This window comes from Thalassophryne amazonica, chromosome 2 (genome assembly GCF_902500255.1).
Source record: "Thalassophryne amazonica chromosome 2, fThaAma1.1, whole genome shotgun sequence".
Taxonomy (NCBI): Eukaryota; Metazoa; Chordata; class Actinopteri; order Batrachoidiformes; family Batrachoididae; genus Thalassophryne; species Thalassophryne amazonica.
The window spans coordinates 40,081,159-40,106,776 of NC_047104.1; the positions used below are offsets into that span (position 1 = coordinate 40,081,159).

At 40.0% G+C, this 25,618-nt stretch overlaps 1 protein-coding gene across 3 annotated transcripts in view; it reads right to left on the bottom strand.

Moving 5' to 3' along the window:
* The window catches only part of rhpn2 (rhophilin, Rho GTPase binding protein 2), a 116,920-nt gene that overhangs the window by 69,284 nt on the left and 22,018 nt on the right, over window positions 1-25,618 (bottom strand). For all 3 annotated transcript variants that reach the window (XM_034185262.1, XM_034185246.1, XM_034185253.1), the window contains one exon: window positions 18,240-18,368. In XM_034185262.1, coding sequence (XP_034041153.1) covers window positions 18,240-18,368 — 129 coding nt within the window. The remainder of the gene's footprint in view (window positions 1-18,239; window positions 18,369-25,618) is intronic.

Below are 25,618 nucleotides of genomic sequence, written 5' to 3' on the forward strand. Positions count from 1 at the left end.
GAGGAGCGTCGGTGCACAGCCATTTTCAGATCTCTCCAGAGATGTTCAATCGGATTCAGGTCTGGGCTCTGCCTGGGCCACTCAAGGACATTCACAGAGTTGTCCTGAAGCCACTCCTTTGATATCATAGCTGTGTGCTTAGGGTCATTGTCCTGCTGTCCAGTCTGAGGTCAAGAGCACTCTGGAGCAGGTTTTCATCAGAGATGTCTCTGTACATTGCTGCATTCATCTTTCCCTCAATTTTGACTCGTCTCCCAGTTCCTGCCACTGAAAAACATCCCCACGGCGTGATGCTGCTACCACCATGCACCACGATGCCTGGCATTCACACCAAAGAGTTCAATCTTTGTCTCATCAGACCAGAGAATTTTATTTCTCATGGTTTGAGAGTCCTTCAGGTCCCTTTTATCAAACTCCAGGTGGGCTGCCATGTGCCTTTTACTAAGGAGTGGCTTCCATCTGGTCACTCTAGAATACAGGCCTCGAGATTGCTCTCGAGATGGTTGTCCTTCTGGAAGGTTCTCCTCTCTCAATAGAGGAATGCTGGAGCTCTGACAGAGTGAACATCAAGTTCTTTGTCACCTCCCTGACTAAGGCCCTTCTCCCACAATCACTCAGTTTAGGCAGGCGGCCAGCTGTAGGAAGAGTCGTGCTGGATCTGAACTTCTTCCATTTACAGGTGATGGAGGCCAAAGTGCCTCGAGACAATCCTGTCTCGGAGGTCTACAAATTATTCCTTCGACTTCATGCTTAGTTTGTGGTCTGACATACACTGTCAACTGTGAGACCTTATATGTAGACAGGTGTGTGCCTTTCCAAATCATGTCCAATCAACTGCATTTACCCCAGCTGGACTCCAATTAAGCTGCCGACATACAGTGAGGAAAATAAGTATTTCTCCCACTTAGGTTCTCCCACTTAGAAATCATGGAAGGGTCTGAAATTTTCATCTTAGGTGCATGTCCACTGTGAGAGACATAATCTAAAAAAAAAAAAAAAATCCGGAACTCACAATGTATGATTTTTTTAATAATTTATTTGTATGTTACTGCTGCAAATAAGTATTTGAACACCTACCAACCAGCAAGAATTCTGGCTCACACAGACCTGTTAATTTTTCTTTAAGAAGCCCTCTTATTCTGCACTCTTTACCTGTATTAACTGCACCTGTTTGAACTTGTTACCTGTATAAAAGACACCTGTTCACACACTCAATCACTCACACTCCAACCTGTCCACCATAGCCAAGACCAAAGAGCTGTCTAAGGACATCAGGGACAAAACTGTAGACCTGCACAAGGCTGGGATGGACTACAGGACAAAAGGCAAGCAGCTTGGTAGAAGACAACAACTGTTATGATTATTTTTTAGAAAGTGGAAGAAACACAAGGTGACTGTCAATCTCCTTCGGTCTGGGATTCCATGCAAGATCTCACTTTGTGGGGTAAGGATGATTGTGAGAAAGCTCAGAACTACACAGGAGGACCTGGTCAATGACCTGAAGAGAGCTGGGACCACAGTCACAATGATTACATTAGTAACATGATGCTGACATGTTACCTGCTCAAGCCAGCACATGTCCAGGCCCGTTTGAAGTTCACCAGTGACCATCTGGATGATCCAGAGGAGGCATGGGAGAAGGTCATGTGGTCAGATGAGACCAGAATAGAGCTTTTTGGAATCAACTCCACTTACCATGTTTAGAGGATGAGAACGACCCCAAGAAAACCATCCCAACTGTAAAACAAGGGGGTGGAAACATCATACTCTGGGGGTGCTCTTCTGCAAAGGGGACAGGATGACTGCACCGTATTAAAGGGAGGATGGATGGGGTCATGTATTGCGAGATTTTGGCAAACAACCTCCTTCCCTCAGTAAGAGCATTGAAGATGGGTCATGGCTGGGTCCTCCAGCATGACAATGACCCCAAACACACAGCCAGGGCAACTAAGGAGGGGCTCCATAAGAAGCATTTCAAGGTCCTGGAGTGGCCTGGCCAGTCTCCAGACCTGAACTCAATAGAAAATCTTTGGAGGGTGCTGAAACTCCAAACCTGAAAGATCGAGAGAAGATCTATGTGGAGGAGTGGACCAAAATCCCTGCTGCAGTGTGTGAAAACCTGGTGAAAAACTACAGTAGACATTTGACCTCTGTAATTGCAAAAACAGGCTACTGTACCAAATATTAACATTGATTTTCACAGGTGTTCAAATACTTATTTGCAGCAGTAACATACAAATAAATTATTAAAAAAATCATACATTGTGATTTTCGTATTTTTTTTTTTTAGATTATGTCTCTCACAGTGGACATGCACCTAAGATGAAAATTTCAGACCCCTCCATGATATCTAAGTGGGAGAACTTGCAAAATCGCAGGGTGTTCAAATACTTATTTTCCTCACTATATCTCAAGGATGATCAGTGGAAACAGGATGCACCTGAGCTCACCTGGCAAAGGCTGTGAATACTTATGTACATGTGATTTCTTAGCATTTTTCTTTTAATAAATGGTGCAAGAATCTAAAAAAAAAAAAAGAAAGAAAAGAAAAACTTTTTCACATTGTCATAATGGGGTATTGTGTGTAGACTTTTGAGAAAAAAAATGGATTTAATCAATTTTAGAAGAGCACTATAACATCATTATAACATCACTATAACCAAAATGTGGAAACAGTGAATCACTGAATAGTTTCTGGATGCACTGTATATTTAATGCTCTAATTGTGCATGTAGTGGACATCATGTGTCTCCCTGTGTTTGCTACCTTAACATGTTAGCCAACACAAACGTGAAGGGTTGAGCTGAGCGACAAGCACACAACTTGCTGGTGTTTCAGCAGGTGGTAAGCAAACTGTATATAAATTGAATCACAGCTATTCATAATTTCTCATAAATCCTTCAAGTACCCAGTCCTCATCTAGCAGGTGGCAGATGAGCCTATGGGATATTACATAGACAAAACAAACATTGTTTTTCGATTGACCTGGTGCATCAAAACTGGCCACAAACTAATCAGTTCACTGTCATTATAAAAGTCTTAGACCAGCTGAAGTCCATTGCCATTGGTATGAATGTTTGGATTTCATTTAATCAACCAAATAAGAGTCTATGACTCTCGCTGAACTGGGCACGAGCTCATCGCATGTCATCTCCCCAGTCAACGTTACTTACAAACTAATGTACTGGAATGCAGAGGAAGGATCTTGTCCAAGAACACAGACAGGTAGCACGATCAGGAATCAAACCCAGGTCTGCATATTAGAAGTTCAATACCTAACTTGAACCAACTTATCTAAATTTTTACTGTAAAAGCCCTACGCTGATACCAGCACAGGGAATTATTTGAAGAATGTCAATAATTATAACTTGCAGCTTGTGAACTGCAGTCATATTAATGCTTTCTGTTGTGCATTAACCTGACGCCAAAACCAGCTTAACTGGTTCTCAGTGAGACTGTGACAAAGATGGCATTTACAAAATGGTGATCTCTGGAGAAAAGCTAAGAAATCAGAGGAGAGGCTTTGATTTCTTAGCTGAAACTGGGGTTTTGTCTCACGGTGATACAAGAGGAAGCAAAAGCTTTGCCATGGCTACACAATGTATTTCCACCAGGATACCAGCTAAGTCCTAGTGTGAGGATTCTTTCATGCTGCTACCGTTTATCCATCGCCTCATCTGGATATGATGATGAGAAACTTTTCTGTACGTGTTTAGTTCTCTGTTTAATACACACACACACACACACACACACACACAGATGAACAGGCGATGCAGTTTCACATCCTGGCTATTGTGCATGGAGCATGCGGTGAACAGGTGTCTCTGGCACACATGGAGGCTCATGGGAGAATGGATATTCCCACGCTCAGTTCTCTTTGGTCCAGTGTGAGGAAGGACACCTGATCACAGTGAGAAGCAGCTGTAGTTGTTTTCTTTGTTTGCTTTTTTTTTTTAATGTGAGAATCAAGAGTTCAACAAATGCCACTATTTACATCCACAAATTCGACTCAAGTTTACAGGACACTACTGGAGTTTATCCCAGAATTCACTGGGTGTGAGACAGGGTCAAAATGTGTTTCTTCGAAATAAACAGAAAGCATCTCTGAAATGTAAGATACAACACTCTCCCCATTCCATGCCATCAACTAGAGGACTTACCCCCAATGTCAATTCTCTTTTGTACCCCTTCCCCTTGGCCCTACCCCTACCCCTTTAAAACAAGGGGTAAGGCGAAGGGGTATGTCTCTAGCCCTATGAATTGAGACACTCCTCCGCCTTAGGAGAAAAAAAAAAAAACTGCCCCTGTCAAACTGCCGTCTTCACTGTTTGTTAACATGGCAACCGAAATGCAACTTGTTGCAGTAGCCTGTTTGCTCTTTTTATTTTTTCGCCTTTCTGCGTAAATGCAAAGAAACAGAAGAAGTCGCAGATTTCTTTAACACATCGCAATCATGCCATGTTAATTAATTTAATTAATTTGTAATTTACAATAATAATAAATAGTATCAATAATTAATTAATTAGTAATTAATGTTAATAATACTAATAATAATTAATCAATAACAGTAAAGTAAGTCCCTTCGGCTGCTCCCTTGTTTGCACTCGGGGTCGCCACAGCAAATCCAAGGTGGATCTGCACGTTGAATTGGCACAGGTTTTACGCCGGATGCCCTTCCTGACGCAACTCCATATTACATGGAGAAATGTGGCAGGGGTGGGATTTGAACCCGGAACCTTCTGCACTGAAACCAAGCGCATTAACCACTTGGCCACCACCCCTGCAATTAATCAATAACAGTAATAATTAATATTGTTTGATTAATCATTAATTGAGTGATTAGTAATTAATTAGTAATTAAAATAAATAAACACTTGAAATATATCAGTCTGTGTGCAATGAATGTATACAAGTTTCACTTTTTGAATGGAATGACTGAAATAAATCAACTTTTTCATGATATTCTAATTATATGACCAGCACCTGTATGTATGTTATGGGCTGCATCTAGTTCTGTTAACCTTATATTTCTTTTTCAAATTCTCCCATTTTTTTTTGCATCCAGCCCTAATTCCTTTAGAAATTTCCTTGACAAATAATATCAGTCTATTAGGACGTCAGGTTATGTGTTACACATATACATGTGTGTGTATATATATTTTCCAACTTATTCCCATTGATGAAACTTCTCATTTTCTGCCTGAAAGCTTATTAGCAGATGAGTGTGGTCAGGGCTCCCTGTTTGTTTACAAAATACACACACGTTACAGACCTTGAAATCCAACAGCAGGGATCGATATTATCCAAAGATTTATGAACATACAAATTAACGTGCTTACACTTTATCCATGATTTTCTCCGTTGTGACAAATAAATGTGTCTTATCGTATCGTTCATGTGTATAAGAGGGCTGTCAATAAAGTAAGGGTCCTTTTTATTTTTTTCAAAAACTATATGGATTTCATTCATATGTTTTTACGTCAGACATGCTTGAACCCTCGGGACGCAGCCGCCGCGACGCTCCGCCACAGGAAAAACACCTCTGTTGAAAGCCTTAAGGACAAGTTGGAACATGTCCTGCCTGTTAAACAATTTCTCATATACTCACTCCACTGAAAGCCATCAAAAGCCGCCTGGATTTTACAAATGGTTATCAACACAGAGGTGTTTTTCCTGTGCCGCCGCACCGCGTCGACTGCGTCCCGACGCGCGAATCCGTCCGCACGTCTTTCATTAAAAAAATCTCCTTTAACAGTGGAATATCCGGATAAAATGCTGAAACCGACTTCTTCTGAAACTTCTCTGTTCTCTCACGACGTCCTGGATCAATAGAGCCTGAAATGTGGAGGTTTTCAGCTTGAACAGGCTGACGACGGCGGCTGAGAGCGCTGAGCGACGTCTCGCACCGTGGGAAGTCCTTAAAGCAACAGTATCACCTCAAAATCTCTCATCAGCCGTTAAAATTTTCACTGAAAACCAGCTTAATTTTTCGAACCGTGTCTACTTCGATGTGTCTCACAGGTTTAGAAAAAATTTTGATCAAACAACGCGCCAGTCTCTCAGCAACTTCTCAGACAAAGGAATTCCGACGAGGGGCTGGACGACTCCTCCCACAAGGAGTGCTCACAGGCGAATGACGTCACCGACAGGCGTGGAAAAACTCACGCATGCGCACGAGGGTTCAAGCATGTCTGACGTAAAAACATATGAATGAAATCCATACAGTTTTTGAAAAAATAAAAAGGACCCTTACTTTATTGACAGCCCTCGTATGCATTATAACACCTCAGCGCACAAGCGACGTTACGATATTCTTCAGAACGACAATATATGCAACATGCATCCAGCAGCATACACGTTGCTGTCATAGACAACTCCCCGTCAAGTTTTTTTGGCAAGTTATAACTTTCTAAACAGCGTAATTTGTAATGAAAGCCACTTCATTTGTGCGGCTCTTTCGGCGCCATGTTTGTTTTTTCGGAGACAGCAGTAAGCTCCTCCTACCCCTCCAAACGGAGTGTGCATCCAGATTCACTCCAAATGGCCTCGCTCCAAAAAGAGAACTGAGACACCCCTCTGTCTCTCGTGCCCGCGCAAAACAGAGGGGAAGGGCAAAGGGGTAGAACTGAGATTCACTCATACAATGTAAGAGGCTGGTTGCTCAGTGAAAGCCGCTTCATTTGTGCGGCTCTTTCGGCGCCATGTTTGTTTTTTTCGGAGACAGCAGTAAGCTCCTCCTACCCCTCCAAATGGAGTGTGCATCCAGATTCACTCCAAATGGCCTCGCTCCAAAAAGAGAATTGAGACACCCCTCTCTCTCTCGTGCCCGCGCAAAACAGCATGTTGCTCCATGCTCAGATCTTCTCAAATGTCTCAACGAGAACTATGAACCAATGTCTTGAACTACATGCTAAACAATATGTGTAGCACAAAGGTGAAAGCAACACTGACGTAATGCTAATTCTGGGCACAACACAAAGCAGACATGGTACAGACTAGAACCAAATACATATACAGAGCTCATATAGATGTGTAGGAAACCTGACAACTTTTTACAAAACACTTCTCATAACAATCACATAACATGGCAATTGAGACTACAATACTAGTATTAGGAGCCATTTCTGCTGCTATAAACTTGTCATGTCTCGTTGACTAAGTTTTCCCAACCAACTCAGAAATTTTTAGACAGGCTGTCCTTTCCCAACTTCAGGAATCAACATATTCATCAACTGCATGTAGGTAGTAAGAGTGAGATTGGTACTGGTTACAAAAACTAATAAGTAAGTATGTAAGTAAATAAGAATCTGCATGCTGGAAACAAAGCTCCCTTGGTTGTACTGTGACAGTAACACCACAATAATTTTCTTCAAACAGTTACAAAGGCCAGAGCAGATCTATACAGATCAATTAACTGAGCAACAACATCACAAAAACTCCATTACTTGCACATGTTCCAAAATAAATGTTGAAAATATATCAAACGCTACCAGTTAAAATATTTGGTATGATGTACTGGTAATATACAGAAAAAAATTGAGCGTCATGGGCCCTGTGGGTTACCGATTCAATTAAAGCCCAAGGCAAAATGGCCATTTTCAGCATAAAAATAGGCACCATTTCCAAACAAATGAATCTACACAAATAATTTTTTGGACAGGAACAATGTCACAATGACCAATATTGTGCCCTTGTTAAATTAAAAGAAAATTGGTCCAAATAATCAAGCTGTTTTCAGCTTTAAAATGGCCGCCATTTCCAAATGAGCCAATCTATGACTATCATTTTTTGATGTGAAATATGTCAACGACCCATATCACGCCCTTGACAAATTAAAAAAAAAAAGTTATCAGACAGTTTTTGATAAAATTGCCTTTTATTGGTCAAAATAAATGGCTATTTTCAGCATAAAAATGGCTGCCATTTCCAAATGAACAAATCTACGAATATGATTTTTAGACGGGAACAATGTCAATGACCCATATTATTCCCTTGCCAAATTAGAAAAAAAAAGTTATCAGACAGTTTTTGAAATATCGCAACGGATGCTGCACCATGACATAGTGTTAGTGACCTATAGACTGGTAACGCCCCCCCCCCCCCCCAACCCCCCCAAATCACAAATAAAACCACAGGAGTTTTGACTGCACAGTGCGGGAGCTTTCTTTTATGTAAAGTTGAGCCAGACTTGTCTCAATCAAAGCAAAGCCAATGTTTGTTTGCGCAAGACACCAAACCCCTTTCACTGCTAACCCCCTTAATGTTTGGGTTTCAACATAAGTTGAAAAATAAAATGAAATCACAAAAAAAACCTCTCTGGGTTCTCAAGGGATAAAATTCATCTTCTTAACATCAAACACATGGAGTGCTGCCATTCTACAGTCTGCTGAAGTGATTTATTTTAATTAGGTTAATAGGCCTCACGTGTCAAACAGCATGGAAAGAGAATTAATCAGAGGAATGTGGTGCTTTAGATTTTAGGGTCAGCAAATTTATGTATAAACTAGAGGAATAACTCAACTAAGGCTGTCTGAAGAGGAATTTCATTATAAACAAACTACTGTGTTTTATAATGAGGGGAAAAACATCACAATTATCTTTACATCCACCAACCACTTCTGTTTTATGTCAAAAACCCCAAGATATGTTCCCTGTAGGCTTTTAAACCACTGAACCTCCTGGGAAAAAAAAAATTATTGTAAACTTCTCTTAAATGGGCTCTTATGAACGTGCCACACCAGATTCTGTATATTCAGAGAATTTCATAAATTACAAGTGTAAACCTCCTGAATCCTTTCTCTATGTAAATCAAAGTGAATTAGCATAAATAACACACCAAAAGTAGGTGTAATATTTGTAAAAAGGAATGTTATGTCTCACTATCAGATCAACGGAAAAAAAAAGTCTCTAACTGTTAACAGCGTAAAAAGAAGAATTAATGGACCAATGAATGGGAAAAAACAACAAGTAGTTTTAGTAACAAGACCTAGCTGAGACAAGTATGTACATCATTTAGGAGAGGATAACTCAACTATTCTAGACCAATATGACCCCAATGAAAAAGTTGGGATAAGTGCTAAAATCTCTATCCGGGATAACAGCCTGAAAATGACCACACCCTTTTAAAAAATGACCACGCCCTTTTTCATTGAGAGTGTTACTTTAAATACGGCTGTATTTTCTAAACTGCAGCAGCTATAGATTTTCCAAGGTATTCAAATTGCTCAGAATGACCCGTACATGTTTGGGAGGATCATAGAAAAGTGTAAAATTTCTATTTTGATATTTTAAGAGAAAATGGCTAAAATAAGTGGTTCAACTTATTACCATACATCGTAAGAAAAAAACATTTGCCAAATATAATCAAATTTTATTTTCAGTCACACTGTTATTAATGGAAGATTGATTTAAAGTGAAAATTACAAAACAAAAACCTGTTTCTTTAGCAGACAACAGTATCTAGAGATCTTAAATGTTTTAAAGATTATCAGGGAAATTTCCAAATAGCCAATAATATGCAAATAATGAATGTTTATGAGTTCAATGGTATGAATATTTCATGAGGTGAAAGCTGGAACAAGCCATTCAACGAGGCGAAGCAGAGTTGAATGGTTTGTTCCAGCTTTCACCGAATTAAATATTCGTACCATTGAAAGAATGTAAAAACATTCATTATTTGTTTTATATAACGGCTAAGATAGATCATTGTCATTATATATTTTATTAATTTATAAACAACAGAAAAGGGACTTACATTTTGGTGTTCCACTGTGAAGTGCAGTCCAGTGATGCTGTGCACTGACTTCGGACTTCCATTAAAAAAAAAAAATAAAAAAAAAAGACTGTGTAGTTCCTCAGTCCAGCCAAAAGTCACATCAGCGTTTCAATCAAGTCATCATGTCGCTGTCCCGCTTGCGCACACGCAACCGGCTCGGTCCAGCCATGTACCTCCTCAGTGCAGCAAAAAAAAAAAGTCACGTCAGAAATGAGTCCAGGTTTTCTTTCTCTTCCTGCTAACACACAGCACAGTGGATTTGTTTTGTGTGTGTGTGTGTGTGTATATGTTACAAGAATTAGCAGTGTCAGTTAGCTCAAATTTTGTCTCAGGAGAGCCGTGTCACACGCACACACACGCAACGTGGTCGGCGCTTGTGCGTGCGTGAACAACAAAAATAAGACTGTATACGTCCTCAGTGCAGCCAAAAAAAAAAAAAAACATCACGTCAGAAATGAGTCCAGCTTTTGTTCTTTCTTCCTGCTAACAACCTCCAGGCAGCACAGTGGATTGGTTTTCTGTGTGCACGACCATGTGTGCGTGACGTGCATGAGGACGTGCACACATGCGCGTGCGTGAGGATGTGCACACTTGCATGTGCACGTGAGAGTGCAATGGTACCAAACGTATGGAACCAAATTTGCACTCTAAATGGAACCAAGCCGCACTCTGAATGCAACACAAATGGGATGAATTAATCCATGTCATGTGACATACAAAGCACCAATCAAATGACAAGAATCCACTCAGTCATTATATAATACAACTTATAACACAACATTACTGATTCTTTTTCAAACACATAAACACAACAAAATCTAGATATGAAATGCTCATTTAGTGCTAGGGTTTCTGCAGCAATCATCTCTCTTGCATTTGCAGTACTTGCAGCCACAGACCCCAGCTACCCAAAAATACAACTGTGTGTGAAGTAACTCTCGGGACAAAAAAGGGTGTGGTCATTTTCCTGCTGATTGTCCCGGACAGAGATTTTGGCACGTATCCCAAGTTGTTCATTGGGGTCATATTAGTCTAGAACAGTTGAGTTACCCTCTCCTAAATGATGTGCATATACAGTAGTGTTCAGAATAATAGTAGTGCTATGTGACTAAAAAGATTAATCCAGGTTTTGAGTATATTTCTTCTTGTTACATGGGAAACAAGGTACCAGTAGATTCAGTAGATTCTCACAAATCCAACAAGACCAAGCATTCATGATATGCACACTCTTAAGGCTATGAAATTGGGCTATTAGTAAAAAATAAAGTAGAAAAAGGGGTGTTACTACTGGTACCTTGTTTCCCATGTAACAAGAAGAAATATACTCAAAACCCGGATTAATCTTTTTAAGTCACATAGCACTACTATTATTCTGAACACTACTGTATGTCTAAGCTAGGTCCTAGACTACACCCAAGATGGGCAGCCAAGGTCTCTGAAATAAGGAAATAATTTAAGTCTTATTCAGACTGCCTGTAAAAATCTGATTTTGCAGTATGGAATCATATTCAGATCAAATATACACATAAAGCAGGCCGTCAATGCCGGCAAGGAAAGGTTTACTGAGACTGGGATGCTTACCAGTGACCTAAGGTGAAAACTGGATGTCTTTGGTATTAGGTATATTTGGTGGATCCTTGGGTGCCGCTGGAGTGTTACTTAGAGAGACTAAAAGGAGGAGTATTCAACTGCTGCTAAATCTGTCAACATCATTTGCCTTTGTTAAAGCCTTTGATTACACACTGCATTTTATGCAAATCATTTTGGGCGTGACTTTTGCAGTGCACATTCAGTTCTAACTTTTTGTGTGCATTTTTTTCCTAATGGCTTGATTGGCTGATCAAACTGTCACTCAATAACTCAGCCCATGTTGGTTTTATAAAAAGGTATAATCTTGTAAACATAAATTATAGGAATACATATACATACACAAGCTTTGATTATAATCTATATTTTGTGAGTGAGGGCTCTGTAGCTGCAGCATTCAGACACTGAACAGCAGCCATATGACTGACAAGTGTCATGTGCATGACTTTCATTAGTATAGCAACCAATGTGGATTAGATCGCAGCTGAAGACTGCAGCAGAGACACAGAAATCAGACCTGGTCATTTGCTAAATATAATGTGACAGTCAGTCAATCAGTGAGCTCACATGTGTACCCAATATGCTCTAAATCAGATTTGAACTGGTGTTCTCAACAAAGCCTTAATTCCACATGAAAATTTATTTTAAATAAAAATAAACTTTTTGCAATAGCAGAGCGAGTGAAGACTTGCAGGAGGTGAGTCTTCATCGGAGATGCCATCAATATTTTCACACCACTCTGCACACAAGCAACTTTATTCATAACAGAATGTAGAAGTTACAAAAAAAAAAATAAATAAATAATTTAAGGCATTCTAAAATATACTCTATTTTCCAACAGCAAATTATCTATCATGTGGGTTGATTCATCATTTGTTATCTTGAAAGGTTTGGGTTTCATTTCACTTATGCAAGATCTGTACCACCCACGAGGGAGTATCAAAGTCTCTTTTGTCACAGCAGATGTGATTCAACAAATCTGATCCTGCGTTCAATAAGAGCGCGCATCATTGTTGTTATTTACTGGAAGGAAAAAGATACGAGTCCATGTGATTCGTCATTGTTACAAAAACCTACAGTACATGTCTGTATCTGCTCATAATTAACATGCATTTGACACATGACTAAGACAATGTGTGCATCTCCATGTCATGCTGCACATTAATTCACATTTTATTAATTTGGATGAAATTCAAAGTGCAGAAAAAACATACCCAGAAGCTAACACGTCCCTCCAAACTGCACATTTGAAGTACAAAAAAAAAAAAAAAATACACTTAATGAAAACACATTCATTTGGGGAAAAATAAAATGTTATCAAACAAAATACTCACAGTGCTTCACTTTTTCCACATTTTCTTATGTTGCAGCCTTACTCCAAAATGGGTGCAATTAATTTTTTTCCTTCAAAATTCTACAACACCAAATAATGACAACATGAAAAAAAAGTTATTTTTGCAATTTTTGCAATTTATTAAAAATTAAAAAACTAAGAAATGACAGGTACATAAGTATTCAACCTTTTACTCAATACTTTTTTGATGCATCTTTGGAAGCAATTACAGGCTCAAGTCTTCTTGAATATGATGCCACAAGCTTGGTGCACCTGTCTTTGGACAGTTTTGTCCATTCCTCTTTGCAGCACCTCTCAAGCTCCATCAGGTTGGATGGGGAGCGTTGGTGCACAGCCATTTTCAGATCTCTCTGGAGATGTTCAATCGGATTCAGGTCTTGGCTCTGGCTGAGCCACTCAAGGACATTCACAGAGTTGTCCTGAAGCCACTCCTTTGATATCTTGAAGGTGTGCTTAGGGTCATTGTCCTCCTGAAAGTCTGAGGTCAAGAGCACTCTGGATCAGGTTTTCATCCAGGATGTCTCTATACATTGCTGCATTCATTTTTCCGCTCAATCCTGACTAGTCTCTCAGTTCCTGTCGCTGAAAAATATCCCCACAGCATGATGCTGCCACCACAATGCTTCACTGCAGGGATGGTGACTGGATTCCTCCAAACATGACACCTGGCTGTCACACCAAAGAGTTCAATCTTTGTTTCATCAGACCAGAGAATTTTGTTTCTCATGGTCTGAGAGTCCTTCAGATGCCTTTAGGCAAACTCCAGATGGGCTGCCATGTGCCTTTTACTAAGGAGTTGCTTCCGTCTGGCCACTCTGCCATACAGGCCTAATTGGTGGATTGCTGCAGAGATGGTTGTCCTTCTGGAAGCTTCTCCTCTCTCCACAGAGGACCACTGGGTTCACCTCCCTGACTAAGGCCCTTCTCCCCCGATCGCTCAGTTTAGATGGGCGGCCAGCTGTAGGAACAGTTCTGGTGGATCCGAACTTCTTTCATTTATGGATGATGTAGGCCACTGTGCTCATTGGGACCTTCAAAGCAGCAAACATGTTTCTGTACCCTTCCCCAGATTTGTGTCTTGAGACAATCCTGTCTTGGAGGTCTACAGACAATTCCTTTGACTTCATGCTTGGTGTGTGCTCTGACATGCACCGTCACCTGTGGGAGCTTATATGTAGACAGGTGTGTGCCTTTCCAAATCACGTCCAATCAACAGAATTTACCCCAAGTGGACTTCAACTAAGCTGTAGAAACATCTCAAGAATGATCAGTGGAAACAGGATGAACCTGAACTCAATTTTGAGCTTCATGGCAAAGCCTGCGAATACTTATGTACATGTGAATTCTTAAGTTTTTTTTTTTTTGTATTTTTTTTTTTTAAATTTGTGAAAATCTCCAAAAAAAAAATTTTCACATTGTCATTATGGGGTATTCTGTGTAGAATTTTGAGGAGAAAAATGAATTTCATCCATTTTGTATTACTGTCCGGATGCACTGTTTTGCAAAAAAACAAAAAAAACAAAAACAAAACAACAACAACAACAACAACAAAAAAAAAAACAACTGACAAGGTGGTTTTTCAGGTAATTGAAAAGGCCTTATTTTAATAATATGTGAACAGAGGAAGAGACTGAAATATTGACAACCGTTATAATAAATAATACGACTGCAACATTGGTTAAACACACACACACACACACACACACACACACACACACACACACACACACACACACACAACAAAATGGCAATATTTTGCAGGACTTTCTCATCTCTTGCTGTGACCATTAGAATTTCAACCCTCGTGAGAGCCTCGCTGGAATGACAGCTATCACAAGATGACAAAACCCAGCAGTAGCATTCAATCATTCGACGGAAACGCTGTCATTTCTCTGGCATTTTATTGACATTCTGAAAATATCACTTGACTTCTGAACAAATCTGTAATAGGAAGCCCGCTACAGTCACATACACACCCATTCACACCCTGTAATAAATGAGCCCCTTATCTTAGTTTGCACACAAGTTCATAGTTTCCATGTAGCTCTGTGTATTGTGTTCAATAACCAGTCGGTCCAGTTAAGCAACAACAACAAACTCTTGCATTGTGTCATTCTTACATATGTTACTCTTTGCCTCTTTAGAGCTCCTCTGCCATCAAGCATTATGAGCCACCGCAATTAATCTTTGTAAATAATGACTGCCATTTCACACAAAGTGTCTGTGTTTTTGTACTTTAACACCAAGGCTCATTCAATAGTCAAGAGGATGAATTTACTGGTTTACACAAATGAGAATTTGAATTTCAGGAAAGTGCAATGAGACCTGCCTCCTTAGGTCCGGCCACACGGCACACGGTGATAGCTGAATGAAGGAAAAAAAGTCAAAATGTCACAAATTGTTGAGAAAAGGTGGACGAATGATCCTGGACCTTTCCCATCACCGAAAAGCCTGCAAATCAAGAGCACAAAAAGGAACGAAACAAAACCAAAACTTCCAACAGAAGAAATGCTTTTACCAAAATCAAAAGGAAACAAACAAAATGAAACATTCACGATGACGTGACCGACAGTGGGTATGAGACAGAGTGCGGCCAGCCTTGTCCTCATGTCCGCAGCACTTGCAGGTGCAGGATTTGTCTCGACAACAGGTGAGAGATTTTGTTTGTCTTCACAACAGCAATGTGTCTGCATGTTCCAGCCACAAATGGCTGGAACGTGTGTAAATAGTTAAAGTAGTTGATAAAACTTTCTTACCGCTATTGTTTCTGTATGGCAACACTGCTTTTTGTCCCACACAGACAAGTCAAACTAAAAGTTCAGCTCGAGCTTTAGTTATTCATCCATGTTTACGCATTACGTCGGACTTGGGAGGTTGGACGACAGTCAAACGGAACACTGACATCACGGACACTACGCAAACGATAAGGAATCATTAAGACAGAAAGCAAAACGGAATACGGACAAATTGATGTTGTCATTGGGATTCATTAACATTTTTCAACAGTTTGAAAATTCTGATGAAGCACCGGCTGCAGGAACGAAGTTGGATGAAGGTTAACCCTTTACCTACTGAGGCTATAAATGGACGATTGGTTATAATTTTTTATTATAGCAATAAAATTAAGAAATAATGTTCTATGTTTGTGTGCTTTGGTACCCTTTTCCAAGAGTACCTGAATTTCAATTATATTACGCCTGATTGACTATTTATACACATTATTTGTAAGTTTTAGCATTTAAAATGAGGAAAAAAAACACAAAAACGAACTTGTGAAAAATGATTGTTGTTATGTAAAGGAAGTTTGGATTTCACATTTTTAACAGGAAGCTGTAAGTGTTTACAATCAAAATAATTAATTTTGTGTGTCTAGAACTCAGAAACAGTGCAGAAACGGTGCAAAAGTAAACATTTTACAAGGCGAAAATATGCAAAAAGTAACCAATTTTAAAGTGCAGAACCAAACAATATGAATAACAACAAAGTGCAAAACTATATCTAAATATATCAATTATTATCTGTATTATTAAAATGTGCAATAAATCACTCATTTGATCACTCATTTTGTGCAAAATTATACAATATGAATAAAACAATAAAGTGTCAAACTATATACAAATATATAACCAAGAATCAAAATTAGATCTAAACTACATCAGTCAGTGTGGTACTGTTTGTAACAGTTTCTGTCTGGCTGAAGACAGAGGCCAATTTTACAAAGTTTGCACATCCAGCAGGTTGACCTCTTGCAAACCTTGCAAGAACGCCACCCCTTTGTTGACACCGGGCAGTGGCTTGTGGCTGATGGAGTCATCACACCCACACAAACACGCACACACACCTTCACAAATGACACTAACACCCTGCCTTTTCCTCAAAAATTACTACATTTATGTTTGCTGTCTGTCTCTGTACTTTTCTGTCACTTTTGCGCTCTTTTTCATACTTTTCCCTCATTTCAAAAGTCACCGAACACACTTTACCGTAATATATGCAACATATAGCATACTGCTGGAAAGCACGAGTTCTTGGCTTGCTGTCAGTGTTGAAATTTTTCAGATTGAGGGCTTATATGAGAACTTACGGTAATGAGAATCAGCAGCGCACTAGTGTGAAACTTCCGTGTTTTTCCTCTGCGTTATGACGTCACAGGTTTATGTTTACCGTAATACACCATATATCATTGGAAAGCCCTTGGTGTTAGCTTAACAATGCACTTTGAATCATTCGGATTGGACAAACTATGGCAGAGCTACGGTAAAAAAAAAAAAAAAAAAATGCATATGGAAAATATGGCGTGGGCGCCATCGCCGTAGATAAAGGGTTAAACGATGTCTTTGAAAGTCAACCTAAGTCCAGTTTTCTTGTTTTGTTTGGGCTTTGGTGTCTTTCATTGGTGCCGCATGATTGGGGCTTTAAAGGTGCTGTTTTCATTTTTTTACCATTTAAGTAATGCAAAAAGATTTTCTTTGGCACATTACTATTTCATTCTTTCGCATTGAAAAAATAAATGATTTATCATCTTTTATCAGCAACACAATTAAAATTTGCCTTTACCGGAAATAATTTCAGATTTTTACCCACATGCATTAAAATACAGCATCATGGAGGCAAAACAAATGCAGCACACCTTCTTTTGTGAATGAAAGTGCCCCTAAAACAAACAAACAAACAAACAAAAAAAGACAAAATACAAACAGAAGGACAGCAATAGATAGCAAATCACTTCGGCTGCTTCCTTGTTTTCACTTGGGGTCACCACAGCATATTGAAGGTGATTTGCATTTTGATTTGGCACAAGTTTTATGCCGGATGCCCTTCCTGACACAACTACACATTGCATGGAGAAATGTGGCAGGGGTGGTGTTTGAACTGGGAACCATCTGCATTGAAACCAAGCACACTAACCACTTGGCCACCACCCCTGCAAGGACAGCAACAGATGTAACTAATAAAAAAAAATAATGTAAAGGCCAGCAGACACCCGGTGAAAAGAGCTCTGCATAAAATCTGGATATTTGCAAATTAAAGTTTTGATGAATAACTGGTAAACACCTAAGATAACATTTGCATATTTTTGCTGCATCAAACCTGGGGCATGCACTTCTTCCTTCGTGTTGTCTGCAAGATGTCATACTTCATAATAAAGAGACTGCAAAACAAATTGTCAATTGTGTGAACGATCAAAAACTATATTAAAATTCAGACATTAGTGGAGATATTTTCATAAAAAATAGATTAAAGCAGATCTTTAAACATCTATTGGACTATAAAAACATGATTATTTACACCATGTGACTATTTGTCAAGCTGTTGGAGCTCTTCTTCAGAGATCCTTTTCGTAAAGTGATGTTTTAGTGATCTCACCAAGCTGATGTGTTTCACAAAATGCATTAAAATGTTTGACATGTACACATACATATGACTAAAGGTTCATATTTTTTGCATTTTTATGACACAAAGCCAAAGCATTTCACCACTTTCAACAAGAAGAACAGTAGCATACACAGTATTTGTACTTACTGGGAGCTCTGGTAGACCTCCACCGAGCTGTTGAGTGCTTCCAACTGCCCCATTAGTAGTTGCAGGTTGGAGTTAACGTAACTCAGCTCCAGGAGGACCATTTCTTTAACCTTGTTGTTAGATGTGGCCCTGCACACAGCGGAGAAAGAAAAAGCAAAAAAAAAAAAAAAAGACAGTGAAGTGAGACAGAGAGGTCAAAACAAGAGCATGCAATAGCAGAAAGGAATTAGCCGTGTTTTTATCATCCAATTTGAAAGTGCCAAACTTTCCTTTCTTAAGGGAATTATTAAAACAAGTGTTCCTGACATTTTGGACCACAAGGCTTGCGTCAGTGTGTCCTGTCGTGCAGCCAATTAGTGATCCAGCACACATCACCGCAACCAAAACCACAGCTGCATTCCTCAGTTAGCATGATAAACTATCCCTACAGTAAAACATTTAAAATATCTTAAATAAAATCCAACAATAACTGACAGTGACATGATCAGTCAACTGATTATTTAATTCTTCACCCCATGTTAAGCATCAAGTACAAATATTACACAGATGGACAGAGAATTGTTGGATATTTATGTAGGATTTAAGCATATTGCATAGACTCAGTGGTCACGCAATTAAGCTACAGTTGTACAGAATGTTAATGCAAATATCTACGAGGCACTAGAACAATGCACAAAAAGCAGCAGGAATATTCAAAAGCTCTTAAGAAATAATGCCAAATGGGGAAGAAATATGATCCTATGTAGCACAGAATCAGAACTCTGTGGTTTCTTGAGCTTATCACATATGACAGTCTACAGAATGGAGAACTGTGTGAAAAAAATGCACTCAGTAAGCAGCAGTTGTGTCAGAAAATTTCCTTAGAAACACAGGCCACCATGTTTCAAAATGACTAGAGCGAGACTGGGTTGTGGGTAGAGTTGTAGAAACCAGTGACTTGGGTGCTTTTGTTGGTGAGGAAAGGTTTACGGACCTTGACTTTGCTAACAATGCAGTAATTTTTGCAGAATCAATTAATACAGTAATTGCAGCACTTGAGAAGCTGAGTGAGGAATTGGAGTGTCTGGTTTGCAATTTTAATGGATCAAGACCAAGATCTAGGCTGTTGCTGACTTGCTGAGCTCAGCCATCAGATGTGTATCTAAATGTGATCAAAGTGTTGAACGTATCTCAGCAGTAATATTCACGTCGTTGGGTCCTCAACCTTTAGAGACTGAGGGACAACTGGGAGGAGCTTATGGAGTCATGGGTCGCTGGACAGAGGTGCTAGGTGATGCAGATCTCTCTGCAGAAGACTGAAGGCCCAAGTCTTTAGAGTCCTGGTGCTTCCTTCCTTATTGCATGGCTGTTAGACACCAGCACATGCTCCCAGACCTGACTTGATGTGGAGGGTTCAGCAAATAAAATAACCACACAGCTCTCAGCATAAATATTACAATGAAACATGAACATATAAGAGCAAAAAACTGTGTACAGTACAGCCAACAGTATGTTTTTACGTCATAAACTGACTGGTGAGGGCAAAGCTCAGTATATTTCAGATGCAAAATACACTAGGTTAAAGGTGCTCAAAATGTTTGCCAATGATAAAATATGAGGTCTATTAGAAAAGTATCCGACCTTATTATTTTTTTCAAAAACCATATGGATTTGAATTACGTGTGATTGCGTCAGACAAGCTTGAACCCTCGTGTGCATGTGTGAGTTTTTCCACGCCTGTCGGTTGCGTCATTCGCCTGTGAGCAGGCTTTGAGTGAGGAGAGGTCCACCCCCTCGGCGGATTTTCATTGTCAGGAAATGGCGGAATGATTTGGGCTTTTTTCCCATCAGAATTTTTTCAGAAACTGTTAGAGACTGGCAGCTGGAAACCATTAGAAAAATTTATCTGGCTTTCGGTGAAAATGTTACGGGCTTGGTAGAGAATAAGGAGTGTTACTGTCGCTTTAAGGACGGCCCCCAGCGGCTGTGGGTGCGCTGCGCTCCGAAGCCGCCATCGACAGGCTGAACGACCATTTCATTTCTAAACAGATGGCTGTCTGGATCCGTGACCATCGTGTGCCATTTCTCTGGTTATCACAAGAGCTGGACATCAACCATTTTCCGGCAGATTTCACTTTTAACAAGAGATTTTGTCATGGAAAGCCGAGCGGAGGCTTCGCGCGTCACGATGGACTCGCTACTGGAGCGAGACAAAACCACCTCCGTTTTGGTCTCACAGGATGGCTTTGAGATGGCGTTCAGACAGCTGTCGGTGGTTTTTCCATCGAGTGATTATCCGAGAAATTGTGGATGTGCCTGGACATGCCAGAACATGTCCCGTGAGGCTTCATCACGGCGTTGCTTTGCGCCATATATGACCTTAACTTTGATAGCTGACAATAGGCGTAATAATACGCCTCCCTCATTGTTTCAAGGTCATGGTATGGTTGAAATCACAGTAATTCAGGTTTCCTCATATAGGTAAAGAGCAAAAGACGCACAAATGGAGTAGCATCACTTGATATGTTCAACAACTGACTTCAGGATCTACAGTTTCTACATCATGAACATTCTACCTGTAGTTTTTTTTATATTGTATTATCTATATTAACGTTAAAAATAAACATCTGGACATGACAATATAATTAACAGTCAATGATGCACACCTCTTTGGTATATAAAAATATTTAGGTTTTCCAGATTCAAGTTTGTTTGGGGTTTTTTTTGCTACACCCATGTTGACAATCCTAAAGGCCCCATCACACTTAGTAAAAATGAGCAGGAATCAAGCAGAATCAGGTGGAATAGAAAAAAAAAGAAGCTAAAAATCGAGACACATTTACAATTACATTGCAGAACAAATGTAATTGGATTAGAATATGTATTTCGCAGTGGACGATGTAACCATCTCACGTCGCTCTCAGGATCACAGGGGAAGTATCACAGGTTGCAGCCAGTCTGGTGTGCGTTGTGTGGTGGGAGGCGCATGGAGTCATTCCAAAGGTAGTAATATATTTTATTTATACTGCAATGGCTTGGTAATACAGCTGCAACATCATTCCTTCATATGAGTTGGATGCTGTATATATGATATGGTGTGTATTACAGCTGTCACAGCCCGTTCAGATGCACGTGCTGCTCCACGGCTCTGTGACGCACTGACTTGCAAAACAGCGCGTCTGAACAGGGTGTTTCAGCCATAATAACATAATATTACAGATAGATCCCCAAACTCATAAGATGGACTGACAACATATCTGTAATATCATGCTCATTATAGATGTAACACTGTGTTCACAAGCTCTGTGCTGCTCCGCGATTCTGTGATGCACTGACTCACAGCACAGTATGTCTGAACAGGGTGTTACAGCCATAATAACATAATATTACAGATAGATCTCCAAACTCATAAGATGGACTGACAATATATCTGTAATATCATGCTCGTTATGGACCTAACACTACGTTCACAAGCTCTGTGCTGCTCCGCGACTCTGTGATGCACTGACTCAAAGCAAAGTATGTCTGAACAGGGTGTTCCAGCCATGATAACATAATATTACAGATACATCTTCTAACTCATGAGATGGACTGACAATGTATCTGTAATATCATGCTCATTATGCACCTAACACTACGTTCACAAGCGCTGCACTGCTCCACGGCTCTGTGATGCAGTGACTCGCAGTGCGGCGCCTATGAATGGGGTGTTACAGCCATGTTAACATAATATTACAGATAAATTGCCATTCCCTCTTATGGGTTATGATGGATGTAATACCCCGCTCAGATGCGCGTGCTGCTCCACGGCCCAGAGACCCACTGACTCACAGTGACAAAGTGTTTTCGGTTTGATTGCGCAATGTTCACGTCCCATTCACAAAATGAATGTGTGCCACAGACTTTGCACATTACAATATGTCCTTTGCGCACCCTAAATGGGGTGCACAGGAGGTGCTATCCGGCAGCTCCACAATGCATTCGGCACATGCCAGCAGGAGTTGACATGCCAGACCATGGCAAATTTCCCTTGAACACGATCAAACATGTTTTGAATGCTGTTATGACACCATGAGATTTACAATGCAGTCAGAATGCAGTCAGAGTCCACCTCGACTGCCGTACGATATTTTTCCACCTTGACTGACCCCGAAAGTAGTGAGCATGTGCTCTACATTCGGGCTGGCTACGCGAATGTACCACACTGTTTGGAGTACACACAGAATGCTATCGGAGGTTTTCGAATGCACCTCAACTGTGCCAGAATGTAGGTCGAATTTTCATTCAGATGGCATTTGGACTCATTCGGCCTCTAGTGTAACAGGAGTTTAACCAAAATCAAATCTATGATGAAAATTGTATTCTTACTGGCATTCTGAAGACATCTTGCTAACATTTATGTAAACATATTTACAAGGGGACAGAGGTGGTGTTGCTAAAAATCCAATTACGTTCATGCTGCTCTGCCGTTAAGTGAATTCTTTGTGTATGTGTCACCTTCTGTAGCAATTTTCTATAAAACATTCTTTAAAAACATTTACAGCATGTGCATATTTTCATGACACGTATGAGTATCACAGGCTGCATTTGTTTGTATGTAGTAATAAATAAAACAGACAAGTGTTCTGAACTCCCTGCACAGCAGAGATAAGGTTGTTATGAGACCTCAGAGGGCTGTGGTTAGAGCCTTTGTGTTGTCAAATTTATGCTGCCCTGTCTCAAAGCAAACAGCACTTTTTGTTACACATATGCGTGCACTTGTTTGACAATCATCTGTGCTTGCAGTGAACCCATGTCTGACAATCCTACCTAACATCATATCATAGAGAACACACCTTAAATCAGTGAAACTGACAAAATCCTCACTATTCCCACACAAATAGAGACATCCTGGGTCCACACAGCTGCAGTTGAGGACACAAAAGTGAGACATTTGAATCTTTAATGTGTCAACCCTTTGACATCACATGCTGGCTTATACAAGTAACCATGTTGCTCTGAAAGGAGTAGAACATGTGGAGCAACATTCATAACCCTGAAAAAACCCATCAGTCTGGAGATGTTTAACAAATGTCAATCAGTTCTGTGCTATTCGTACCCTGTAATTACCAAGGATGTGCTATTTAACAAAAGACACAGGAAGTCACGTCTACTGAGAAGTAGTTCATTGACTTTTTCTTAGTTTTAAAGCAAAAAAAGTTTTTCAGCAGCTTTTTCTGTTGACATTTGGTTCCTTAATAATAAATTAGTGATAATATTGTTCGAAAAAAATCTATTCAAATAAGGCAAGCATACATTTGATGTACTTTATATTGTTTTAACAGAAAACACCACATCATCATTTCCTTTGAATCTGCTAAATGGCTTCTGAGGAGGTTTGGTCTGGGAAAGCCATCAGGGCGGAAGGTGCTGTGGTTTGGATTTGATGAACATCAGTTCTCCAGGCCAGAGGCCGTTATTAATATCTTATTCAATATCTAATCATCCCACAGAGTGTGGGAATCAGACTGAAAACTAGCAAGTGTGGTTTCACTAAAGTTTTCCTCATCTGCTCCTCTGGAAAGCGGAAAAGTCCTATATAGCCCATCGAGGTCCATCAGAGTGGTGCTTATCCCTGGATGCCGGTGGAAACAGCCTACAACTCCCCCTGATGGGCTGCCATTCAGGTTACTCCCTGAGCCAAGGGTGGTACCTTTTTCCATCTGGGTGGACTGGGACAATGCAGATGAACTGTCTCGTTCAAGAACTATAGGTTGGTAGCCCAACAACTAAACCACAGGATCACCTTCTCTTCTGAAATAAGTAGAGTCCTTTATAAGCCCTGAGGCTCACTGGTGCTCAAATTTATTCCTAAATTCCATAGTGTAAAGCAGATAAAGCCTGATTTATACTTCTCCATCTCCACGGCTCCGTAGTGACACAGAGACCTTTGAGTCACTGCGTACTAGGGGTGCTCGATATATACGATATAACCGTTTCACGGTATAAATTTGGCAGACAGTAGAGATTTAGACTCCACGGTCCAATCGTGGTGATGCATGTTGATGGCGTCATCGTATCTTCCTCAGTGACTCTGAAAGACTGGAAAAGGCTGCAGTCAGTGCTTTGGTCACAGGCTCCATCTCCACCTCAGTAGATTAAAAGTTCTCCTTGTAAGAGTGTAAAATTATGTTATTTTAACCCTCTGGAGTCGCCTGACTGAATTCGGTCATGTAAAAGTCACATGACCGAATTAAGCAATTGTTCCATTAAATTCACCAGACTCAAGTCTCTGTTTCAATGTGTTTTAAAAGTGCACACATCAAGCTTTATACAAGTTTTTAAAATTACGTTAATAGGCCTACTATTACCTGAATTAAGATTAATACAATGTTTTTTGTGAATTTTATGGTCATATTTGTTGCGCGTATTTGCAGAAAGCCGCAGTAAACAGTCTCACATTTCCTCATTCAACTGTGCTGAGAGCTCCGTCTCGGGGCAGGAGAGCAGAGAAAAAAAACCCACGCCTTCCGCTTTATCATTGGTGGAACCCCACGACATGAGCCAATCAGGATCATCAACCCACATGGTAGCGTCTCTGAGGTTTTTCTGGACAAAACACCACCAAAAGCAGACAAACTAACTCTGCCTCCTGCTGGACAGAAGCAGGAATGGCAAAATGAGCCGGCCGCTTAGGGCTAGCAGCCAGCAATCACCTTAGTATTTCTTCTGTTTTTCTTGTTGATTAATGCTGGCAAATTATACAGTATTTTTTGTCTTTCTGATGTCTGATTCTGTTTTTTCTCTGTTTAAGGTGCAGCTCCATCCACAGATGGGAGTCGTATTTGTGTTGGCGACCCTCCTGTCCTGTGCACCAACAGCAATTCTTGTATATTCGTCCATGAATTGTTCTGTGAATTGTTTCTGTAATTTATGTTTGTAGCATGGCCCAAGCAGAGGGTCACTCCTTTGAGTCTGGTCTGCTTGAGGTTTCTTCCTCAGAGGGAGTTTTTCCTTACCACTGTTGCTCTGGGGGTTGGTAAGGTTAGACCTTACCTGTGTGAAGCACCTTGAGGCAACTCTGTTGTGATTTGGCGCTATATAAAGGAAAATAATTTGAAAAAAATAAATTCAAATTGAAAAATTGTTTATTTTAATTAATTTAGCTTTGCAAAGGGACTATATGACCCATTCAGAAACACTTCCATTATAACTTTTACACTTAAATTTATTTTGTGATATATACCATTACCATGAAGGAATTCACAATATGAATTTTAAATCTTATCGCCCAGCCCTACTGCATACACTCTCTGAGGCCCTCTCCATAGCCTGATGTGCACCTCCCAAAAATTTAAACTAAACGTCCAAACGACCAAGACCGCAAGGGCTGTCATTGATCACTTTTTTTCGGTTTCACT